The sequence below is a fragment of the Rhinolophus ferrumequinum genome, chromosome 6 (assembly GCF_004115265.2).
Source record: "Rhinolophus ferrumequinum isolate MPI-CBG mRhiFer1 chromosome 6, mRhiFer1_v1.p, whole genome shotgun sequence".
In the NCBI taxonomy this organism is placed as follows: Eukaryota; Metazoa; Chordata; class Mammalia; order Chiroptera; family Rhinolophidae; genus Rhinolophus; species Rhinolophus ferrumequinum.
In genome coordinates this window covers 38684366-38705689 of record NC_046289.1, presented here as the reverse complement: position 1 = coordinate 38705689, position 21324 = coordinate 38684366, and the positions used below count along the sequence as shown (strand labels likewise).

General features: G+C 38.4%; 1 protein-coding gene across 2 annotated transcripts; it reads right to left on the bottom strand.

Moving 5' to 3' along the window:
- Window positions 1-747: 747 nt before the first annotated feature.
- GMFB (glia maturation factor beta) lies at window positions 748-16640 on the bottom strand. 2 transcript variants are annotated; one of them, XM_033108768.1, is made up of 7 exons: window positions 16508-16640; window positions 10626-10722; window positions 9183-9232; window positions 8460-8509; window positions 7887-7972; window positions 6834-6907; window positions 748-4445 (listed from the first exon to the last, which is right to left on the bottom strand). In XM_033108768.1, the coding sequence occupies exons 1-7, from the start codon at window positions 16508-16510 to the stop codon at window positions 4374-4376; spliced, it is 432 nt and encodes a 143-aa protein (XP_032964659.1). In that variant the 5' UTR covers window positions 16511-16640; the 3' UTR covers window positions 748-4373. The 2 variants fall into 2 exon arrangements, with proteins under 2 accessions (XP_032964659.1, XP_032964660.1); XM_033108769.1 differs by having other exon boundaries at window positions 7887-7969.
- Window positions 16641-21324: the final 4684 nt, after the last annotated feature.

The following is a 21324-nucleotide window of genomic DNA, read 5'->3' as shown; positions in this document are numbered from 1 at the left end:
CACTCAGGCTGTGTCCTCATGCAAACGAGAGTGAGCCCATGCCATAAGTTAAGTGGTTACAAATATGTTTTGCTGCGCTGAAAAGTGAAAAGGACAAAAAGACAAGGAAGGTGAAGAAAGTTAGGGGCTGGCCAAGTAGCTAAATGGCCAAATTAGAGAAGTAAGGAAGACATGCTTCCCTCACTCTGGCCAATTCTCCTAGTAAAATTCTTAAAGATAGGAAGGCATAAACTATTCCTTTGACAACCATAAACAAACTGTGACTACTACCACATACTCAATCACAAGAAGTATATGGCAAAAACTATGTATTAGTAAGTTGTATTCATTCAATAGATAAATGAATTCACCATGTTGAACAGTCTATAATAAAGGCAAGATGGGTCTTCAATGGATGTTTAATAAACAGTGATAAACTATATTCAGTAAAAGAACCTATAATTTGATTTCTTAGCATGTACACAGCACCTCTAATGTCTAGTTTCCCTTTGAAATCAAGAGTTCATTATTTGAAATGTCCTCTACTGCTACAAGTAATTTTAGCCTCGGACCAAGTTTTAGAAAGCTTTATGAACTCAATTTGTTCTCCCTCCCCCAACCCTCCACTGCCAAGTGATTCCCGTTTATTTTGCCTCTCAGTTTTGCCAGATAAAACTGTGTGGCTTGCACAAATGTCACAAGTGAGCCAGGCAGGTGATAGGAATTCCAATGGGGAGAGGAGGTGAGTAAAAAATGAAAAGCTAGAAGTGATTTCATGTTAACATTTTATTTAAACCAGTACAAGCAACATGCTTAACAGAAGACTGTCCAAAATAAACATGCAATATGAACTAGCAGAGACTGAAACCACCGCTTAAGTAGTGCCAGTTGTTGACTTTGTTAAACGATGACAGGGAACTGTTAAAATTCACAAGACTAAACCATTAATGTTTCAAGCCTCCTGAATGAGATTCTATTGGACCATCTAAATCAGTGGGAACTACCCTGGCATGTTAGTGATCTCAAATAGTATTCAAGTAATTATATGTGTATGGACTCTATTCCAAAAAGCAAGAAAACAGTTTCTATCACAATCTTAATGTACTTGTTTTAAACGTTACTAGAATATGACCAGTGATTTGAAATGTCAAATGGCATGATAGGAAACAAATCTCTCAAGAATATTCAACTTGGGACCATTGGTGTTAAGTGGCCTAGAAGGTTTGTTTACATTCTTCCAGAAATATAAAATAAGATTTGTCCAGAAATGTTTGAGTCACTTCTTCACATACATCGTAAAGGCTCAAACTCTGTAGATTCCAGTATCATCAGTCTATTGAACAAATGGGGAAAGCAACCGTACAAAGAATATATGAATTGATAGAATACAAGTTACTCTCTACTTCCACCAAATATCAGCATTTAAACTCTTATGAAAATATCTATTCATCATTAGTCCACATTATGGATTAATGACATTGCGCGGATTTTAAAGTAGTTCAAACTTTTTTTAAGTACACCTTCCTTACTATCTATACCGGTGGGGAATAAAGACAGCCAAATTTAATTTGGCAATAAACTCCTCTAACTGAAAATTTTTAGTTAAAATAAAGTGTCAGACCAGGATACAATTTATGGCTCCATTTGACTCCTGAAAATAGGAGATAAAAAGGGAGAGAAAAGTGCTGACAGACATTTTGCTACAAAGATTATTTACTAATGACAATAAAAAATTTAGCAACACCCTCTTAAACAAGAGTATGTTTAACTGCACTACGCATTTAGTAAACTTCAGAAATAGACAATTTGAACATTTATTTTAGCAGTCAATTAAACAAAAACAGTCAGTCAACCAACTTTTTTTCCTAACATAATTGATTCAATACCAGAACAAAGTGAATGCTATTCAAAACTGCCATTTTGGAATTTCAGCATAGTAACCTGAGAACAGTTTCTTCATATGTCATTTACGTTGCCACAAAAACCATACTAAAAACATGCTGTGATTACTAGTTGGTCCTATTTTGACAACATTAGACGCAATGCAGAACTTAGGCAAGGCCAACAATTTCAAAACTAATGCTGATTTAGAAGACCATGAAGGAGGTTCCCAGGAAAAAAAACGGTTGCCGAAAAGGAAAGATTAAAATTCAAGGCTGAATAGGAATGGTTGTACCAGAAAGTTATAGAATATAAAAACTGGAATTATGAAATCTGGAGTTGCTATTTGAGAGAAGGCAGAAGAGATCAAATAAGGAATGTACTTGAAAAGAACAATGCAAAATTTGGTTAGATGGAAAGGAAATTTAAATAAAAAAGTCTGAGAACACTCTAGAGCATGGGATTTGTAAATCTCCCTGTAGGACAGAGGAAGTAAAAAAGGTTCTATTGATCCTCTAACCTCAATCTATTGTCTTGCAAAATACGTTTTCCATAAGAAGCAGACAAGCTCAAAAAAGCATGGTTTATCACAGTTCTTTGCCCCTGTTAGAGAACAAGGGAACTAAAAGTTCTATATGGAGGTTAACATTACCTTACATTATGGAGGACTTTAAAATTAAAAAAACAAAACAAAAAACCTAAAATGTGCAAGACAAAATAAGGAACCGCAATAAAAAATACATTCTTGCAGCACTAGTTTCTCTTATTGCTGCAGACCAGATGAAACAAAATCTCATTTCCTTCATTCAAAACATTAAAAAACACTCTCCATTCACTTGGATTACACTTGCATTTCTGCAGAATTATAAGCATTATTGTCCAAAATCAAAATAGCTGTTTAAAGAATTCTTAAACTTTCTGGGTGAAGTTTTCTCTCTCTCTCTGGAAACTGGAATAAAGAATCCTTCCCATTCATTAACCAAAACTCTAGCACTTCCTCATCTCCAACTAACTTCCTATTGCTTCCTGTTTCTAGATTAGTGAAGTCAAACAGTGTTGGAAACAGATGATGCTCTATTCAATATTGTGAAAATTCCAACTATTTTTACCTTTGTTAAAGTTGGCACAGAAACCTCAAAAAAATGTGAAGAACATATGAATGGAAAATAATGTCAACATAAAAAAACGCCTTTGCTAGTTTTGAAATGACTAAGATATTCTTAATATAAAAATTCGGCAAATTTGGTTAGTCTTTAGAGTCTTAAGACCTTTTTTGTCAAATTAATGTTAAACAGTTACTTATATGTTTGTTTTTAAAGTACACTACATATTAGAATCCTTGCCAAGGATACCATCATCTGACAAGACAGGTGTCCAATTTAGAATAGCTTCTGAAATTTAGGGTGTAAGATATAATTTCTATTGATGTGTTAATGCTATTAACTATAGCTAAGGTTTTAAGGTAAGAAACTTTTTCCTATGGCACAAAACTAATCACAAATATGCCCCAAATTATAACTCTCAACTGCCATATATCCACCAGTGCAAGCAGATCGTTGGAATTTTTAAAATATGAAGTCGATTTTATTACAAATTTCAGATACACATATTAGAAAATTGTTTTACTTGGACCCTTTACAAAAGTATTAATTTCACCAAATCTGGAATACTGGCAGTGTAAAAGTCTTAAACTAACTTTAAAGCTAATAAATCAAAGGCACAGTATTAACACATTTAAAATAACTAATTTTCACAGGACATTAAGAAGTGCTTTATAAATAAAGTGTTATTGACCTAGATTCAAAACTATCCAGAAATGACATACCCAGGAATGAAGCCCTTGATTAGCTACAACCCATCCATTCATCAGATGCTATTTTCCATTACGAATAGTCATGACTATTATAAAATCTAACTCCCAGACCTTAAGAATGAGTGATTGAGGAACAAAGCTTCTGGACTTGATTAAAAAGATACAGGAAACCAAAGAAGAGATAGAATTGATGAAAAATGTACTTGTTATGCAAGTTATACTATAGTAAATTATTATTCATGGCTGAAAATTGCGTCACTCAAGTCTTTTATCTCAAATTAATTTCAAAGATTTGACAAATGATAATATGCCATTTCCATATATAAACCGCTAATATCCAGTATTTGTCAAAAGGAGGCAACTGTTACCTATCATAATCTAATACCCACTTTCCAATGGTGTCTGTAAATAGTAACAAATTCTGAACCATAAGTTATAGAAATTAGTCACAAGAGTGCAAAAAGTCCCTGGAGAAAAGTAGTCCACCTAACAATTACAAATATAAGGAAACACTTTACAAAGTTTCGTTACTATGAAGATGATTTCTTCTTTGTTCAAACTTTGAACAAACGAAGAATTTTTCTTTACTGCAGGAAACAAACTGTAAGTAACAGTGCATTTTTAGGCATAAATAAGTATTTATGTCTGCTTCCAGTATGGTCAGGTTAATACATAAATACTTTAGAAACAGAACTTCACATTAGTGGAAAAATCCAAGTTTTTCACGTAACCATTCTTCAGTTAGGTCTTCAGTATTTCTGATTTCAAATACCTTAAGAAAAAAAACTCAGGTTATACTGATACTCTCAACAACAACAAAAAATCAAACACATTATATATTTGAGTATTAAATACCAAATTCTTTTTTGCATATTGGTCATAACTTAATCTATGTAAATTAGATATACCATTTGGGAGGTACTTTTTTTTAAAAAAAATACTAAATACTCAGTTACCAAAATTTAGCAATTAAGATGGCATTAAAAAAAACCTCTTAAAAGTGCAAATCTATAAATATCTTAAATGAGCACTTCTGTAAACCTCCACGCTGAAAGAAGACAACCCAAGCAAATCAATCTAGTTAGTTAAGAGCAGGAAGAACATATGCTGGTCCTCCTTAATTGGAGGAAATACCAGCTGTAGATTGTTTTGATAAAGATGGACTAGAGGTCCAAGGCTACAAATCTCCAGCAAGAATTTGAACACACAGGCCCAGAAAGTATAATGGCTACAGAGAGAAAATGTAATCCGGCAGAGAGGATGGGATTTGAGGCCAGGTATGAGTTTGAATCCTAGTTCTGTCGTTTATTATTATGCAACTCTGGGCAAGTCATTCATCCTCTGAAGCTCAGTTTTCCCATCTACAGCACAGGAATAGCCCCTCACAGGATTGTGGTGAGGATTCAATGGGATTATTTGTAAAAGTAGTTTGTAAATTGCCATGCCTTAATTCCATCGCTTTAGGTTATGCCCAAGATTAGAATAGATCTGAGGCAGTTAACAGAGCTCGTTTTTAACCACCCAGCCCATTAGAGCAATTCCAGGGAATTCCTAAGGTATAAATGAGAAAAAGTAGTGTGTGTAAATTGATGGTATCAGTGACAATCATATAGCTAAAAGGGAAAAGCAGAGGGCACTTAAAGACATCCCCCAGGATTGATGGTAAGTACCCGAGGGGAAAACACTGATGTTGTCCTTACAATAAAACCTGAAAGAAGTATTATTTAATACCATTTCAGTGATGTGATATTCTTTTTCAAAACCTTAAATGTATATACTTTTTCAACTCAAACTAATATGAGGAAGTTAAAGTTTAAGAGCAAGTATGCCTCTTACCGTTAACCTTCAAAAATGCCATAAAACGGCGACATGTTAAATCAAAAAGCAAATGTCTCATATAAAACAGAAAGTTCTAGCTTAATAAAGCTACTAATAAGTATTCTTAACAATTTAATTTTAGATTTGGAAGCAATACAGTCAATTGCATAATATGGAATTCCTGCACAGAATTTGGCTCATTCAGTCTATGGTAAAGGCTCAGAGAAGCTTTAATGCTGACTTTTATCTATTAAAAATTACATTATGGAAGGTAAAGAACTCTCAATATATTGAATAGTTATAGTGGATTTTCTAAACCTACTTACTTTTTTTTTTTAACTTTTATTTATTTTAAGTGTGTTTTTCCAGGACCCATCAGCTCCAAGTCAAGTAGTTGTTACAATCTAATTGTGGAGGGCGCAGCTCACATTGGCCCATGTGGGGATTGAACCAGCAACCCTATTGTTAAGAACACTGCGCTGTAACCAACTGAGCTACCCGGCTGCCCAAAGGGGCCTACATTTTTAATGTGATTTCTTCTAATTATAATCAACTTATAATTCCCATTCAAACAACACACTTTTGGTTAAAGACTTCTACTATTCTATTTCCAATTAATAAAAAGCTTTGACTAATTTACTGCTCTGTTCTAAATAATATTCACCTGCATAAAAAAATACAGATTATTTTAGCTCTTACTCTGACAGTAGTCCCCCTTTATCCTCAGGGGACTGAGGATATTCCAAGGCCCCCCCATGGATACCTGCAACTTTGGATAGTACAGACACCTATACATACCATGTTTTTTCCTATACATACGTGTCTTTTCACTTAAAGGAAGCAGTTTACGGCTTCTCTTTGGCATATTTGATTTGCAAGCACTGCTGCTCTTACGATTTGGGGCCATTATTAAGTAAAATAAGGGTAACCAGAACACAAGCATGTGATACCTTGACAGCAATCTGATAACTGAGACAGCTATACTAAGTGACTAACAGGTGGGTAGCATAACAACGTGGCCATGTACTATACACTGTGTACACATACATTGGACAAAGGGATGATTCATGTCCTGGGCAGGACTGAGATTTTATCAAGCTACTCAGAATGGTGCGTAATTTAAAACGTATGAATTGTTTATTTCTGGACTTTTCTATTTAGTATTTGCAGACCATGTTTGACCACCAGTAACTGAAACCGTGGAAAGTGAAACTGCGGATAAGAGTGGGGGGACTGTATAGTATAGTACTGTATAGTACTATATAGTAAGGGAACTGTATAGTAAGTACTGTATAGTAAGGGAAAAGACTGTCTCAACAAGCAAGTCAAATATAAATACCACCTTGGTTAGTTCAGCTGTTTGGACTAGCTTATTCTTGCTCCCAGCATACATCATCTGTTGTTCAGGCTTACATCCTGGAAGAGAGATTAGTGTAGAAATGAGACTTAGATTTTGAAAACGTCATGGGTTTTCATTTACTTTTCAAAACTGACACATTTAGGATTTCCTGTGCTTTAGAGTTTACAAAAACTTCAGTCTAAATGCGTATGGGTTGTATTTTGAGTCTTACATTGCACACTGCCTATACAGAGACATAGCTAAATTACAAACAAGCCCCAGATCAGCAAAAATAAATGAGGCTAGACCACTGTAGATCTTGACTTTTAGAGCCGTGCAAACACTTAAAAACTTTTCAATATTTTCTTAATTTTGACTTTCAATATCAAGATCAATTTTATGGACGCCTAAGACAGATAAGGTTTGGGGATGGTGGTGGGTCAGTGGGGCAGGGAGATAGGCCCTGAAAAAAAGTCAGTCTGATTACATATTAAGTTAATACACTGCGGTATATTTTAAGTGCTAAAAATACAAATAATAACGTTTAGAGAAGAGTTCATTAAGTAGAGACTTCACTGTCTGAATGGTGGTGGTGATGGTAGTAGTCCTGGTAATACATACCTTAAATATCAATAAGGCATTTTAATACCAATGTAAGGAACTCTGGGACTATTCTTAAGATCACAGGCATATAATGGGTAGCTACTATTTTAAAGATAAACTCAAATATATATCATGATTGTCCACGAAGTTCACATACTTATTAAAAAATTAAAATATAGGAGAAAATATACTTTTGTTATTTTAAAATGTCACTGCATTTCAAATTCCTTAAAATGTGTGTATGAAATGCCCTAACAACTACACATCTAGGAATTTATCCTAATAAGCAAGTTCTAAGAGCTGATGCTTTATAGTAACTTATTTCTAGGAATCCATTCACGAGTATATGTGTGCACACACACCTCATCTTTAAAACAAGCATAAAATTTGTTTAGTATGATTTTATTAATTAGATCAGAAACAAACCTGCACTATTTAAAGAAATTCACTTACCAACAGGACTGGAGAAAATAAAACACAGAGGATATGAAACTCTTCCATCGTCATGTTGATATTTATAACTATACACAATGAAGGTTTTTCTCAAGTTAAAGAAACTAAAATTACTGTTCTATTTGACACAAGTACTTACAATAATGTTTTGAAACACATACCTAGGAAGCTACTGAGTGGTACATTTCTAACCTGCCCATTTAGGCCACACCTTCATTATTCATTATCTTTCCATCAATTTATAAATGGGCCCCAAACATAAGTTATAAAATCAAATAATCTCTCAAAAATAAATCTACTTAAAAGTATGGATTGAACATGGCTTTTTCATCTTTAGCATTTTTATTGTAAACACATAATTAATGGAATCGTGTAAAGGAAATAATGCGTCCCACTAATACAAGTTTTCATTTTCTAATCCAACATGTGCATACATATTTTAAATTTGGTTGTGATCATGGTATAGAAGAATATTTTGTAAAATATATGTCTTTTAAAAGTTGAGCAAATAAACTTCATGAATTCTGACCATTAAAGAAAACAAATCTTTTTAAAGCACTAAGAAAAGGATATCGAGGTTGTCGTTCAGGTAGTTCATCTTTAAGTTCATCTGGTGAAATGCCCTGGCACCATAAAGAAAAACAACTTTTAAGTTTTTTTTCCAACCCATATCCTTAAGAGATGTACCAAGTACCCATTCTACTAATAGGTATAAATTCATAACCATACACAACATAAAATTTTATTTTATTTGATTGTACACAAGCCGAGGTTACTAAACCCTTCCCTCAATCTAATGGAAGTCCACTCCAGCCCACTCAGTTTCATTCCGCTTATTATGGGGCTGAGAGGTACAGTAGTCCAATTGTCAGTAAACACTGAAATAAGCCAACCCCAAAGAAGAAACAACAATGTCTGATTTAGGGGGAAAATAAGTTAATTATTTTCACTCTAAATTGCTTAATTCGACAAACTAAATTCTTAGGTTATAGAATTTTAGTACTTAATTATCGGCCAAGTAATTTAGAAGCAAATGATAAAGTTGACTCAGTATTTACTGGACATAGGGCCCTACCTTCCACTACTTACTACACTGGATTTCATTATTGTTTTTAAAGAAGGTGATTAATTAGCAAGACAATGCACTACACAAAAATTAGCAAGTGCTTTTCATGCATAATGAACATGTATTTAAAGGTTTAGAACTCATTTTGGAAGTATATATAACTAATATAGCGACTTTTGGGCAATAATAATTTCTTAACTATAAAACTGTATTTAGTTGACCAAACAAACCTCAAGCTCTTCATCCAGTACCACCAGACGTTTATCCTTATCAATCTTCACTAAAATAAAAACATAGTATGAGTAAATTGTGATTCTAATGTGACCTTGATCTACCCAACCCACAGAGTCTCAGCCCTTTTTTTGGCATATAAAATTAAAACATCAAGAAACACAAGCATAAAACTCATTCAGTTTTAGATTATGGTCTATCAGCTAGCTTTGCTTTCAAAGAGTCAGCATTTAAAAAGCTTTTACCCACAATTCTCAGCACTTAATTTGCTTATTTAGAACTTTATGTCCATTCCTTAGATTTCCTGAGTATATGGAGAACTTTGTAATTCAAATGCAACTTCCTAGATAATAAGGTCTGAAAGGGTCGCTGATTGAGATTGGTCTATGTAACACGATTAGAGCTCAAGGGGAAAGTGTACCAGGAGTCAGGATAGAACCACCACCAGATTCTGAGCTTCTCCATAGTTAGGATTTCATGGTACAGTATGAGTATTCTGAGGAAGTGACTTATAAATAGCAGTGATACCGATATTCAAATGTATGTAACATAAATCAAAGTCAAATTAAATGTGTTCAAAAATAATCTATGCCTCTATTTTTTCCCATCACCCTGAAAAGTTGGCCATTTTTGGTTTTGCACTAGTTTCATAGTAAATCCTGAGACACAATATGTTCTCAAATAGCTTTCACTTTTATGGCAAAATGGCACTGACACACATTTTCACTTTTAAGAACTGTACTCCTATATTGTAGTATTTATTTGTAATAGAACCAGAATTCATGACAAGTTGTCACCACCTCATTAATTCACATCTGCTAGCTCCATCTCTGCTAAGCATAGGCTATAGACTTACATTTTCAGCCCTTCACCCTTCCTTTATCTTTCTAAATCACTACCCACATATTAACTATTACCTAATATAAAATAAATCTAGATGCCGTTAGATACAGCACACAGTGGGAGAGACAATATTCAAACCATTCTTTCCATTGTCAGAAGTCAGTGACACTTAAATGTATTCTCCATGAAACTAGAATTTGAGTCTAGAATTGAAATAAGGCCCCAAATCACTTTAAACACAATGCTGACCTTTACCATTTTAGTTGTAGGCAAAGGTTTCTCTTAGAGGATGAATGGCCAGGCTATTTTTAGTTCCCTGAGAAGTTAAAGGATGGAGTTAGATGGGTCATCACTACAAATGATCAAGTGACCAAAAAGATCATCTCCTCCAGCTCTGTGTAGGCCGCTAAGGGGGAGGTAGGACATTCTCACTGTTCTGTGATATTAGCGGTCATTTATTTTTTAAAGTGATCTGTAAGGAGGGTGAGACTTAAAACAGGAGGAGGTAAATTACTTTCTAAAGGTTCAGTTTATTCAATGTAGCTATAAGATAAAAACAAACTAACACCATGTAACAGAGGCAATCACTTTTAGCTTACTTATAATGGCAGCATTGTTTGTTTCTTTGCGAAAACGAAACTTTCTCAGCTTTTCCACTAAATCTTCAGCAACATCACAAACCACCAAAGACTCACTCTAGAAAAGAAAACAATAACGTTTAAAATGCCATAACTTCGATATATACATGTTAAAGTTATAAAACCTAATACCTTTATAAGGTACATGTATACTGACATCTACAAATGTCACAATTATGTGACAGTATTAACATGAAACACATGAACACTTAAAGAGCTTTTAAAACTAACAACCCTTGTATCTACATTATTTAATCACACACATTTGTTCATCTTATATGTAGGGTATACTTTCACTTTCTCTTTGGTTAATAAATATCTCAAAGAACTAGACACATAATACTGTGATATTTTCTTAGCAAGAGGGGAAGGGAAGAATGTGGGAAAAGTCGAGGATCACTGCCGGCTGGTAGAAAGTACGTATGTTGGCACTACGCAGGAAGAACAGAATAGTCATCTTACTGTACTTAGAATTAAGACCTTGATTCATTTTTGGGTCTCAACTGTGAAAAAAAATACAAATACAAAAAAGTATGAAAAATAAACCCTAAGAGTAAAGACCAATAATATTTCTGTATTAATTAAATCACTATGGGCACTTAAAAAAGGAGCTATCAAGAATTATGAAAGCAAAACCAGATGAAACAAATATAAAAACTAAAAGAAATTTTTACAAATTATGAAAAAATATTAGAGACTCTTTTCCAGAAATTTGGCAAGGAAATGATGAAAAGCACTCTTTTTTACTGGTGCAAATGTATTAATGATTGCAAACACAAGAATGGAATACTTTCCTTTTTAACGTGTAAAACTTTGAACACATAGAGAATAGTATAGTGAAACCCTATGCACTTATCACTCAGCTTTACATATCAACACATAGCCAAACTTATTTCACCGAACACCATCAATACTGTCCAACAGCAAAGTCCACAAACCATTTCAACTGTAAATATTTCTCTATGTATTATTACAATGACAGCATATGCCATTAGAAATATAAGGACAATAGCGTTATCTCACCTAAAAAATACTAACAATAACTACAGTCTCAAACACTCAGATAGTTCAAATTTCCCTCAGTTTTAAGATTTTTTTTTTCTTTTTATGTTGGGTTTTGAGTCAGGTTCCAAAGAAGGTCCACATACTTTGGTCTCTTTTCATATATGGGTTCCTCCATCCTTCTTCAAGAAAATTAGAACAGTTCTGAGATCAATGCTAAATACATGTCTCATAACCCAAAAGGTTAAGCCTTCCAATTTTAAGTTAAAATAAAAAGTTAATAAAAGCCTGCTTTTTTGACCCCGTGTTGGGTAAATTAAAGCATATGTTAAAACAGGAAGTGGCTATCAACTTTAAATTGCCTTTTTTTTTTTTTTTTTTTTTTTTTTATTGGGGAAGGGGAACAGGACTTTATTGGGGAACAGTGTGTACTTCCAGGACTTTTTTCCAAGTCAAGTTGTTGTCCTTTCAGTCTTAGTTGTGGAGGGCGCAGCTCAGCTCCTGGTCCAGTTGCCTTCGCTAGTTGCAGGGGGCGCAGCCCACCATCCCTTGCGGGAGTCGAACTGGCAACCTTGTGGTTGAGAGGACGCGCTCCAACCAACTGAGCCATCCAGGAGCTCAGCGGCAGCTCAGCTCAACGTGCCGTGTTCAATCTTAGTTGCAGGGGGCGCTGCCCACCATCCCTTATGGGACTCAAGGAATTGTACTGGCAACCTTGTGGTTGAGAGCCCACTGGCTCATGTGGGAATCGAACTGGCAGCCTTCAGAGTTAGGAGCATGGAGCTCTAACCACCTGAGCCACCGGGCCGGCCATTTAAATTGTCTTTTAAATTCAGAACACTGGTAATGTAAGGTGTGATATACCATTGGATATGCTATCATACAGTTAAAGTACATCCCACCCATACTTATCTGTTGGAAAGTACTATCCAACAGATAAGGCTCCTGTAGTTGTCATGTCCATTCATCCTTTTAGTTCTTTTTAGAGAAGGTGATGCTAAGTCATATGGAGCTTCCTGAAGGTAGTATTCAACCTTAGTCTATTTTTTCCTACCTTCCAAGAATGATATAAAAGTCAGAAAATTACAATTTTCATTCTCTCTTTAATGAAAGGTAGAACCCATTAATGAAACTAATAATATTTTAGATTTTTATTTAGGCAAAGACCAATTTATCATGAAAGTCTTATTTTCCAGCTCTGATTCTCAGAGCTGCTTGTGCAATCCTGATATATTAAGGATCAGAAACCAAGTGGGAAAAAAAATGCTTTGATTTACTTTATATAGTTTTTTTTTTTTTTTAACATTTCACCCCTCCCAATACCATAATAAAGCCAAAAATTCCTTCCTACAAGAAAACAGATCCAGGCTCAGCGAATTCTAATTGCTTACAGTTCGTAGAAGCCTTTAAGAATCAATATTAATACCCTGAAAAAAAGTTTATATGGTAAATATTAACACATAAAGTTAAGTGGAGAGTTGAGCTCAAGTGTGCATTTATTGGTTTATCCATACAACGAACATTTAATTAGTGTCAGCACCATGCTAAATGGTAGGGATACAATCATATAAAAAAAATAACAGTCGCACCACATAATGACATTCGGTCAATGGACTGCAAGTGATGGTGGTCCCATAAGATTATAATAGAGCTGAAAAATTCCTATTGCCCAGTGACGTCTTAGCTGTAGCACAATGCATTAGCCACGTGTTTGTGGTAATACTGGTGTAAACAAACCTACTGCTTTGCCAGTCATATACAAGTATAACACATACAGTTACGTACAGTATATAATACTTGATAATGATAAAACGACTATGTTACTACTTTATGTATTTACTATGCTTTTTATCATTATTTTATAGTGTACTCTTCCTACTTTCAAAAAAAGTTTGCTGTAAAACAGTATGCTGTTTTATGCTGACAGCAGCCTCGTACATCTCATGTTTTCGGTTCAAAGGTAGAACCCATTAGTGAAACTAATAAATATTTCAGTTTTTTTGTTTAGGCAAAGACCAATTTATCACGGAAGTCTTATCTTCCAGCTCTGATACGCAGAGCTTCTTGTACAATCCTGACATTCTAAGGATCAGAAACCAAGTGGAAAAAAAATGCTGTGATTTAATTTATATAGCGCTTTTTTTTTGTATCTCGATTGTATAATTTTCTCGTGCTTTATTAATCTTGTGTTGTTTTATAAATTTATCATGCCCTAAATGTAGTGTTTATAAAGTCCACATTATCATACAGTAGGGTCCTAGGGCTTCACACTCACTCACTCACAGACCTACCCAGAGCAACCCCCATTTATGGTAAGTGCCCTGTACAGGTGTACCGTTTCATCTTTTATACCATATTTGTACTGTACCTTTTCTGTGTTTAGGTATGTTTAGATACACAAATACTTACCACTGTGTTACAATTGCCAAGTATTCAGCACAGTAACACGCTGTGCTGGTTTGTAGCCTAGGAGCAACAGGTTCCCTATACCATATAGCCTAGGTGTGTGTACCTGGCCATACCACCTAGGTTTGTGTAAGTGCCCTCTATATTCACACAATGACTCCGAACGATGCATTTCTTAGAATGGACCATTAAGCGCCACATGACTGTAAATAAAAAATATGGGCCTGCCCTCAAGGGGCTTATAGTTTAATAGAGAATAGACCTACATCAAAAGGATCAGGCAAAAAAATGTACACTTGTTTGTACCTGTGATAAGAGCCAGGAAGCAGAGACACAGGATGCTGTGAGAACTTATGACCAGTGAAGAACAGCATGGTCACAGGAGGCTTACCTGAAAAAGGCATCTGAAGGACTATAACTGCCAATGAAAAGACCCTGTGATTAAAATGAGTATGGCACATCTAAGATAATGAAAGGCCTATGTGACTCAAGCACAGATAATGAGCAAACATGGTACGACAGAAGATTGGTATGGGCCGGACTACATAGGGCGGGTCATATTAAGTATTTTGGTCTCTATCCTATGAGCAAAGGGAAGCCACTAAGGTGTTTTAAGCCAGGTGGTAACGGAAAACATGATCAGATTTGCATGCAAGAAACAGGCAGAGAGCCAGGAGGAACAGTGCAAGACTAGTTAACTGACTAGCTCAGGTGAGAGATGAAAAGTAACTCAAATTGGCTGATAAGGGTACATAGAAGTAGGTGAATACTGCTAATGATAGTTAACACGTGTTAGACACTATGAAAGAAGCACTGTGCTATGTTCCTTAATGCTCAAAACAATCCCATGAAATGGGTATTATCCCCATTTTCCAAGAAACTAAGGCTTAGAGAGGTGAAGTATCTTCCCCAAAGTTATGCAACTAGTGGAGCCAGGATTCACCCCAGGCAGCCTGACCTTTAGCCCACTCACTCTCTGAACCACTTAAAAGGAGCTGGTGACAGATTGAATACTGGGAGCGGTGGGTTAGGAAAAAGGGTTACCAAGATGACTCCTCAACTTCTCGGTTGTGGAACAGAACTAAATAGTGCTGCTTTTCACTAAGGAACACTAAGAAGACCAGGTTTGAGGGGAAAGAGCATAAGTTTTATTTTGGACAGACTGACGTGGCTTTGAAGAACCCCCACTGGGGAAAAGCTTTCCAGATGTTAACTAAATCATGGGATACACAGGTCTGGACTGGATCTGGATCTCAGGTGGTCTGAGATACAATTTCACAAATCATCTGCGTATAGGTAGGTGGTAGCTGAAGCTGTGGGTGCAGGTAAGAAGGAATACAGAATGGAAACTGAAGCATTAGGATAGAACCTAGGACTCCTATGTGTGATGTCCAGGGAAGAACAGTCTGCATGGGACACAGATGGACCAACAGAAGTAGGAGAAAAACCAGGAGTTCTGTATCCCAGAAGCCAAGGGGGAAGCATGAGGGGAGAGAATGCCTCAGAAAGGAGAGCATGGTCAACGGCCTGGAATGCAGCTGAAAGGTCAGGAAAGACAAGAAGTTGAAGAGTCCCTTGGATTTAAGTGACCATAACAAGATCTATTCGATGGAGGCGGGTTGAGAAATGAGTGGGAGGTCAGAGATTGGCTAGTGGGGGATTTTGTGTTTGGTTGGTTTTGAATGAAAGAAATGAGTATATTTAAAAACCCGATAGGAAAAGTCCAGAGGCTCCTTATTGGGCAACTGATTTAATTCTCCACTTATTTTTGAGCATGGGGTCCAACTCATACCAGAATGGAAGCCAGAGCCCCTAGACCCAGCAAAACTAAAGCTTTTGACAGTCACTTTAATGCCAAGAGGCAAAACCTTGGGTCAAAAGGTTTCCAACCGCCGTAACTCAAAGGAAGCAGATAGGGAGAAATCTTGAGAGGCAGGCCGGGGGAGGAGGCAAGCTAAGGTGAGGCCGCGAGAATGGAATCAGAATTCGAGCTGGCCCTCCCGGCGAAGGCCGCCAGGCCGAAGGTGCTCGGCGCCTGCCCGCCCCTGGCAGAGAAATTGGCGTTTGGGGGAGCCCTTCGCTGGGCCAGACCCCGGACCCCTCCGACCCTTCAGCTCAGGAGCTGGAACCCTCCATCTAGAAGGACCGGGCGAGGGTGACCCACGCCTCCTGGCCGCAGCTTAGTCCCAGAGCCCGTTTGGGGAGGGGGGGGTCGTTGGGGGATCAACACCAGGCCCAGCTGGAGGATGCTGCGCTTAGGCGGGGCGGCGGGGGGGGGGGGGGTTGAGGCCAAGTCTGGCTGTGGGCAGCAGCCTGGGCGGAAGCGGCCGCCGACCCACCCCGGACGCTGCCCGCCGAGACCGGCTCCGGCAGAAAGAAAAGCCCAGCTCGCTGACCCAGCCCTGTGGCCCCCACCCTCCCCGGAGGCAACTCACCATTTTCCTTCCGGCCGTCAGCACTCTCTCGCCTTTCCTCTGGCCCCTTTAAGAATGGCACCGTGGCCGCCTCCCTTCCTGCCCCCGCGCAAGGCAGAGCCACCCCCAGCATCAGCGCGGCCGCGGCGGCCGACACGTGACCGCGGACGGTGGGAGGCGCGGCTCAAAATTAGCCGGATCGCGGGGACATTTGTGTGTGTCTAAGCCTTCTAAGAGGGGATGGTCTGTTTAACTGGCAGTGGGCAACTATGCCAACATGTACTCTTAAAATTCAAGACCCAATAGACTTTTCAGTATTAGGGTTTCTCGACTTCAGCAATGCTGACATCTGGAGTCCAACAATTCTTTGTTGTGGGTGGACTGTGCTGTACACGTAAGATGTTTCGCAACATCCCTGGCCTCTGCCCACTAGAGTCCAGTAGCACCTTCCCAGTTGTGACAACCAAAAAGTGACCAGACCTTGTCAGGTGTTGCCAGGAGGGGGTGGTGGGGTGGTGGGAAATCACCGCCAGTTGAGAAGCACTGTCATAGGATAGATGACTGTCCTAAGCGTTGGGCCACAGACTACCATGTGAATCACCAGTGTCAGCTTAGTTGGAGCAGGCTTCGGGTATCCTCAAGCCACTTAGTGTATATAGATGACAGAAACCCAACACCTAAGACCACCAGAGCTTTTCACTACAGGGACTTGGAAGTTCAACAGATTCAAAGGGTTAGGTTCTGCTTAGGTATTATACGATTTTTCAGTTCCTGTCATCTATGGGAGTCTACTCAAACTGCACATTCATTCATTTCTGTCGTGCAGTGAGTGACTGCCTCAAAATTTGAAACTCAAAGTTATTATGTTCCTATTGGTGTCTCCAAAACAGAAATAAATTTGCCCTTATAGGAAATAATCTGGGCTATAGAGGTCATATAAAATGAACGAAAGGGTTGGCAGCTCCAAGAAAAACATATAATGGAGGTAATAAATTTTGAAAACATAGTAATGATGCTTGCATTTCTCTTATGAAGCCCTCTCCTTGGTTGGCCAGAAGCATCTATCAGCCTCAAAGGAGAAATAGAGCTGTGATGTTGGGAAAGCACAACAAAAACAGCATCTTTAACTACCAAAAGAAGATTTTTGAGTCCCAAGAAACACAGTAGTCTCGAAAAAGCCAGACGTTACTATGAGAGAAAGGTTTTATAAAATTTTAAAGCCCCATTACCATTTCAAATCCTAGACGTTGACAAAATTACAAGTGGCATTTAGTAGATACCATATGGTAGAGAAAACAGAGACTATGACATAAGGAAAGTGCCTGCTGAGTGGGAAGGAGGGAAAGCCTTTCCGTGCTGGTCTGGTAAAGGCTGGGATGGAGACAGGGCTTGAGTAAATGCAGCAGGCAGTCATACCCAACCCGTTTTGGCTGAAGTCTCAGAATGGGGGAGGGGTGAGCAGGGAGGGTTTGTATTGACCTTTTCACTGCGTTGATTTCAAGTTTGTTCTCCAAAATGTGTCAGAAATCCACAGAAAATAATTACAGTATTTATATTTTTAAGTAAATACAGTTAAGGTGCTATATTTTATTAAAATAAATGATTACTGTATAAAAATTTTCCTATTATTATTCATTCTTGAAAAACACAAAAATATAGAAAAATGTACATCTGCTTTCCTAAACTTCCTTTCTGGAACACTGAGCTCGTGGGGTAAAGTCGAATGCCACAGTCAGCGGCATGGAGATATCATTCACCTATAGATGACTGTCACAGCAAAAAGGTTAAAGCACCCAAATGGATGTGGTATTGGAGAACCCGAAGAAATAGGAATTGGTAGTCCACTCCTTTAAGAAAGGAGGAGAGGCCTTGCATTTGGCTCTACTCCTCTGAACGTGACTCAGGAACAATAGAGTTCAATGGCAGAGGTGGCCTTGTTTGGTATCCTGAGATAACAGCTGGTTCTCAGTGGCCTGCAGGTGACACATGGGAAAAACAACATATTCGTACATTCCCTCAGGAAGTAACATTGGAGATGGTGAGCAGTATGGTGAACCAGTGGAGCTAAGAGGTCATAGTGCATGAGGACTTTATAACCAGAGGTAAATGACTAGAACCCTGGATTTCAGGAGTGGTTGCCAGCCAGTGACATAAAACGCCAGATGAAACCTGCTTTACCTTATTGAGGACTCGTTTTCCCAACCCTACTATGAGATCATGTGAATACCCAGTACAGATGGTATCAGAGAGAAGCAAGAGAACAGGGAGGAGTGAGAAGAGAAAGGAAGAATTTTCCTGAAAGAGACCAGCTGCCCAAACGGGCAGTTAAACTGGAAGAGATACTTTTAATTTGACACACTTAAGTTCCCATTGTCCTGTCTCTTTTTTTCTCTTTTACCACTCAGTGGGGTGAGGATTCAAGAGCAAAACAAAATCAGCTATAGATAACAAAGAAAAACCATTCTTTCTGTTCATCTGAGACTTATATAGATATTTTGTGCTGCCAAGTTATTTTATGGAGAACTCCCTCCCTTCCTTCCCTCCGTTCCTTCCATAAACACCTGTAGAACAAGACATGTTAGGTACTGTTGGCACACACATCAACTAGGTGCCATTACTGAACTTAGGGAGCTGGGGACCCAGCAGGCTAGTGAGCAGATGTTTTCACCAGGGTCAGAGGGCTCCATATAGATCCACAGTGGGTGCTATGGGAGAGGCATCTCCCCAAGGGTTTGAAAGCGTCCAGGAAGGTTTCTGGAGAAGGGAGCTTGAGAGCTGAGTCTTAAGGATAACTAGCAGTTTGCCAGGAGAAGGAGGAGGAAAGGGCTTTCCAGGTGTAGGGAAGAACATATGCACCTAGCTGTGATGATCAGTTTTGTGTCAACTTTTCCATGGGGTGTTCAGGTTAAATTATCTAGAGTGTGTCTGTGAGGGTATTTCTGGATGAGATTAGCATTGAATCAGTGCCCTTGGCAAAACAGATTGCCCTCCATGTGGGTGGGCATCGGCCTATCCAATAAGGGCCTGAATAGAACAAAAGGCAGAGGAAAGTGGAATTTGTCCCCCCACCCCCACCCCACCCCCGCCTTCTTCTTCCTGCCTATTCAGCTGGAACATTGGTCTTCTCATGCCCTTGGACTGCGATCCACGCTATTGACTCCCCGCATTGTCAGGCCTTTAGACTTGAACTGGAATTACACCACCACCTTCATGGATCTCCAGCTTGGAGATGGGAGACTGTGGGACTTCTCAGCCTCCATTATCATGGGAACCAATTCCTCACAATAAATCAAACTCTCTCATCCAATCTCTTTTTCCCCCCACCCTCTCTGGAGAACCCTAATACAATGGCCAGTTCGGAAATCTACAAACAGCTTATTTCACTGATTTTAAGATTCATTCCTCCCAACCCCCAATTTTAACTTCTCTGAAATCAGGAGGCACCTAACGACCCAGGGTATCTTACAATTTTGTTTTTGGTGACAAAGGTGAGGCTTAAAGCACACTAAAGTGAATGCAAGTTACATTCTGGGCCCCCTCATTGGCATGGGCCCCTTCTAAGCCCTATTATTTAATTTGTATTTGTAATTTTGTGTTCACTCTCTTAGAACGGGTCCTTCAAATGGTATGAACTTCAGGCCTTACCTACCTGCATCCATCTTTAATGCATTTTAGAAGATTGGTAATTCAGTAGGTCTATGATTAGTATTTATAGGGGAGGGAGAAGGGATGAGGGAAGGGGAACAGGAATGAGTGGTGAGAGATTGGAGATTTAGGAACTAATTTCAGTGAATGACAGCTACATCCATTCATCTGGTAGACGAAGCCAGAAACCAACTCCTGCCTCTCTCTCATGCCCCATGTCCAACCCATCATTAGGTCCACTATACCTCTCCTATGACAGAGACTCCTAATTCTCCTTCAAACTCTGGTTTCTCCTTCTGTAAGTAATAGAACTCTCTAGTTTTAGCCGGGCACATGGCCACTCTGAACAAAGACTATGTTCCAGCCTCCGTTCTGGTTCAATGTGAACATGAGGCTGAGTTTTGGCCAAGGGAATGTGTGCTATATCCTCAGGGTTTCCTTAAATTGAAGTGGTGTCTTATTTTTCCTCTCTTTCCTCCCTCCTCCTAGCAGGAATATGGACATGATGGCTGGAGCTGCAGCAGGCATCTTGGACCACAACACGACTTTAGGAAATGGGCCTACACATGGTGGAGCAACATAGAAGCCAGGGTCCCTTGCAGTGTGGAGCACTGTATCAGTCCTGCGTTGCCTACCTCTGGACTTTCACTTGAGAGGAAAATAAACTATCTCAAATAAGATACTGTTATTAATTTTTGTCACTCACAGTCAAAATAATTTCCAACAAATAATCCATTTTACTGCAAGTCTTCATCACTACCCTGATCAGTTGCCAATATTTCTTGCCTGGAATTTTGTAAGACTCTATTAATTGATATCCCCATGTTTACTCATCCATCCCAGCTTCCTTCCAGTGAGTTTTCTACACAATAGCCAAAGTGACTGATTCAAAATGCAAACAGAATGTCACTCCCTGTATTAGTCTCCCTGGGTTGCCATAATAGAATAGCACAAACTGGGAGGCTAGAACAAAATAATTTTCTCACAGATCTGGAGGCTGGAAGTCCAAATCAGGGTGCCAACATGTTCCTTGGTTTGCAGACAGCCACCTATCACTGTGTCCTCACATGGCCTTTTCTTTGTGTGCATAGGCACAGAGAGTAATGTCTCTTCCTTTTCTTTCTCTTTTTTTTTAATAAGGACATCAGTCCTATTGAATTAGGATCCCACCCTTTTGACTTCACTTAAAAGTC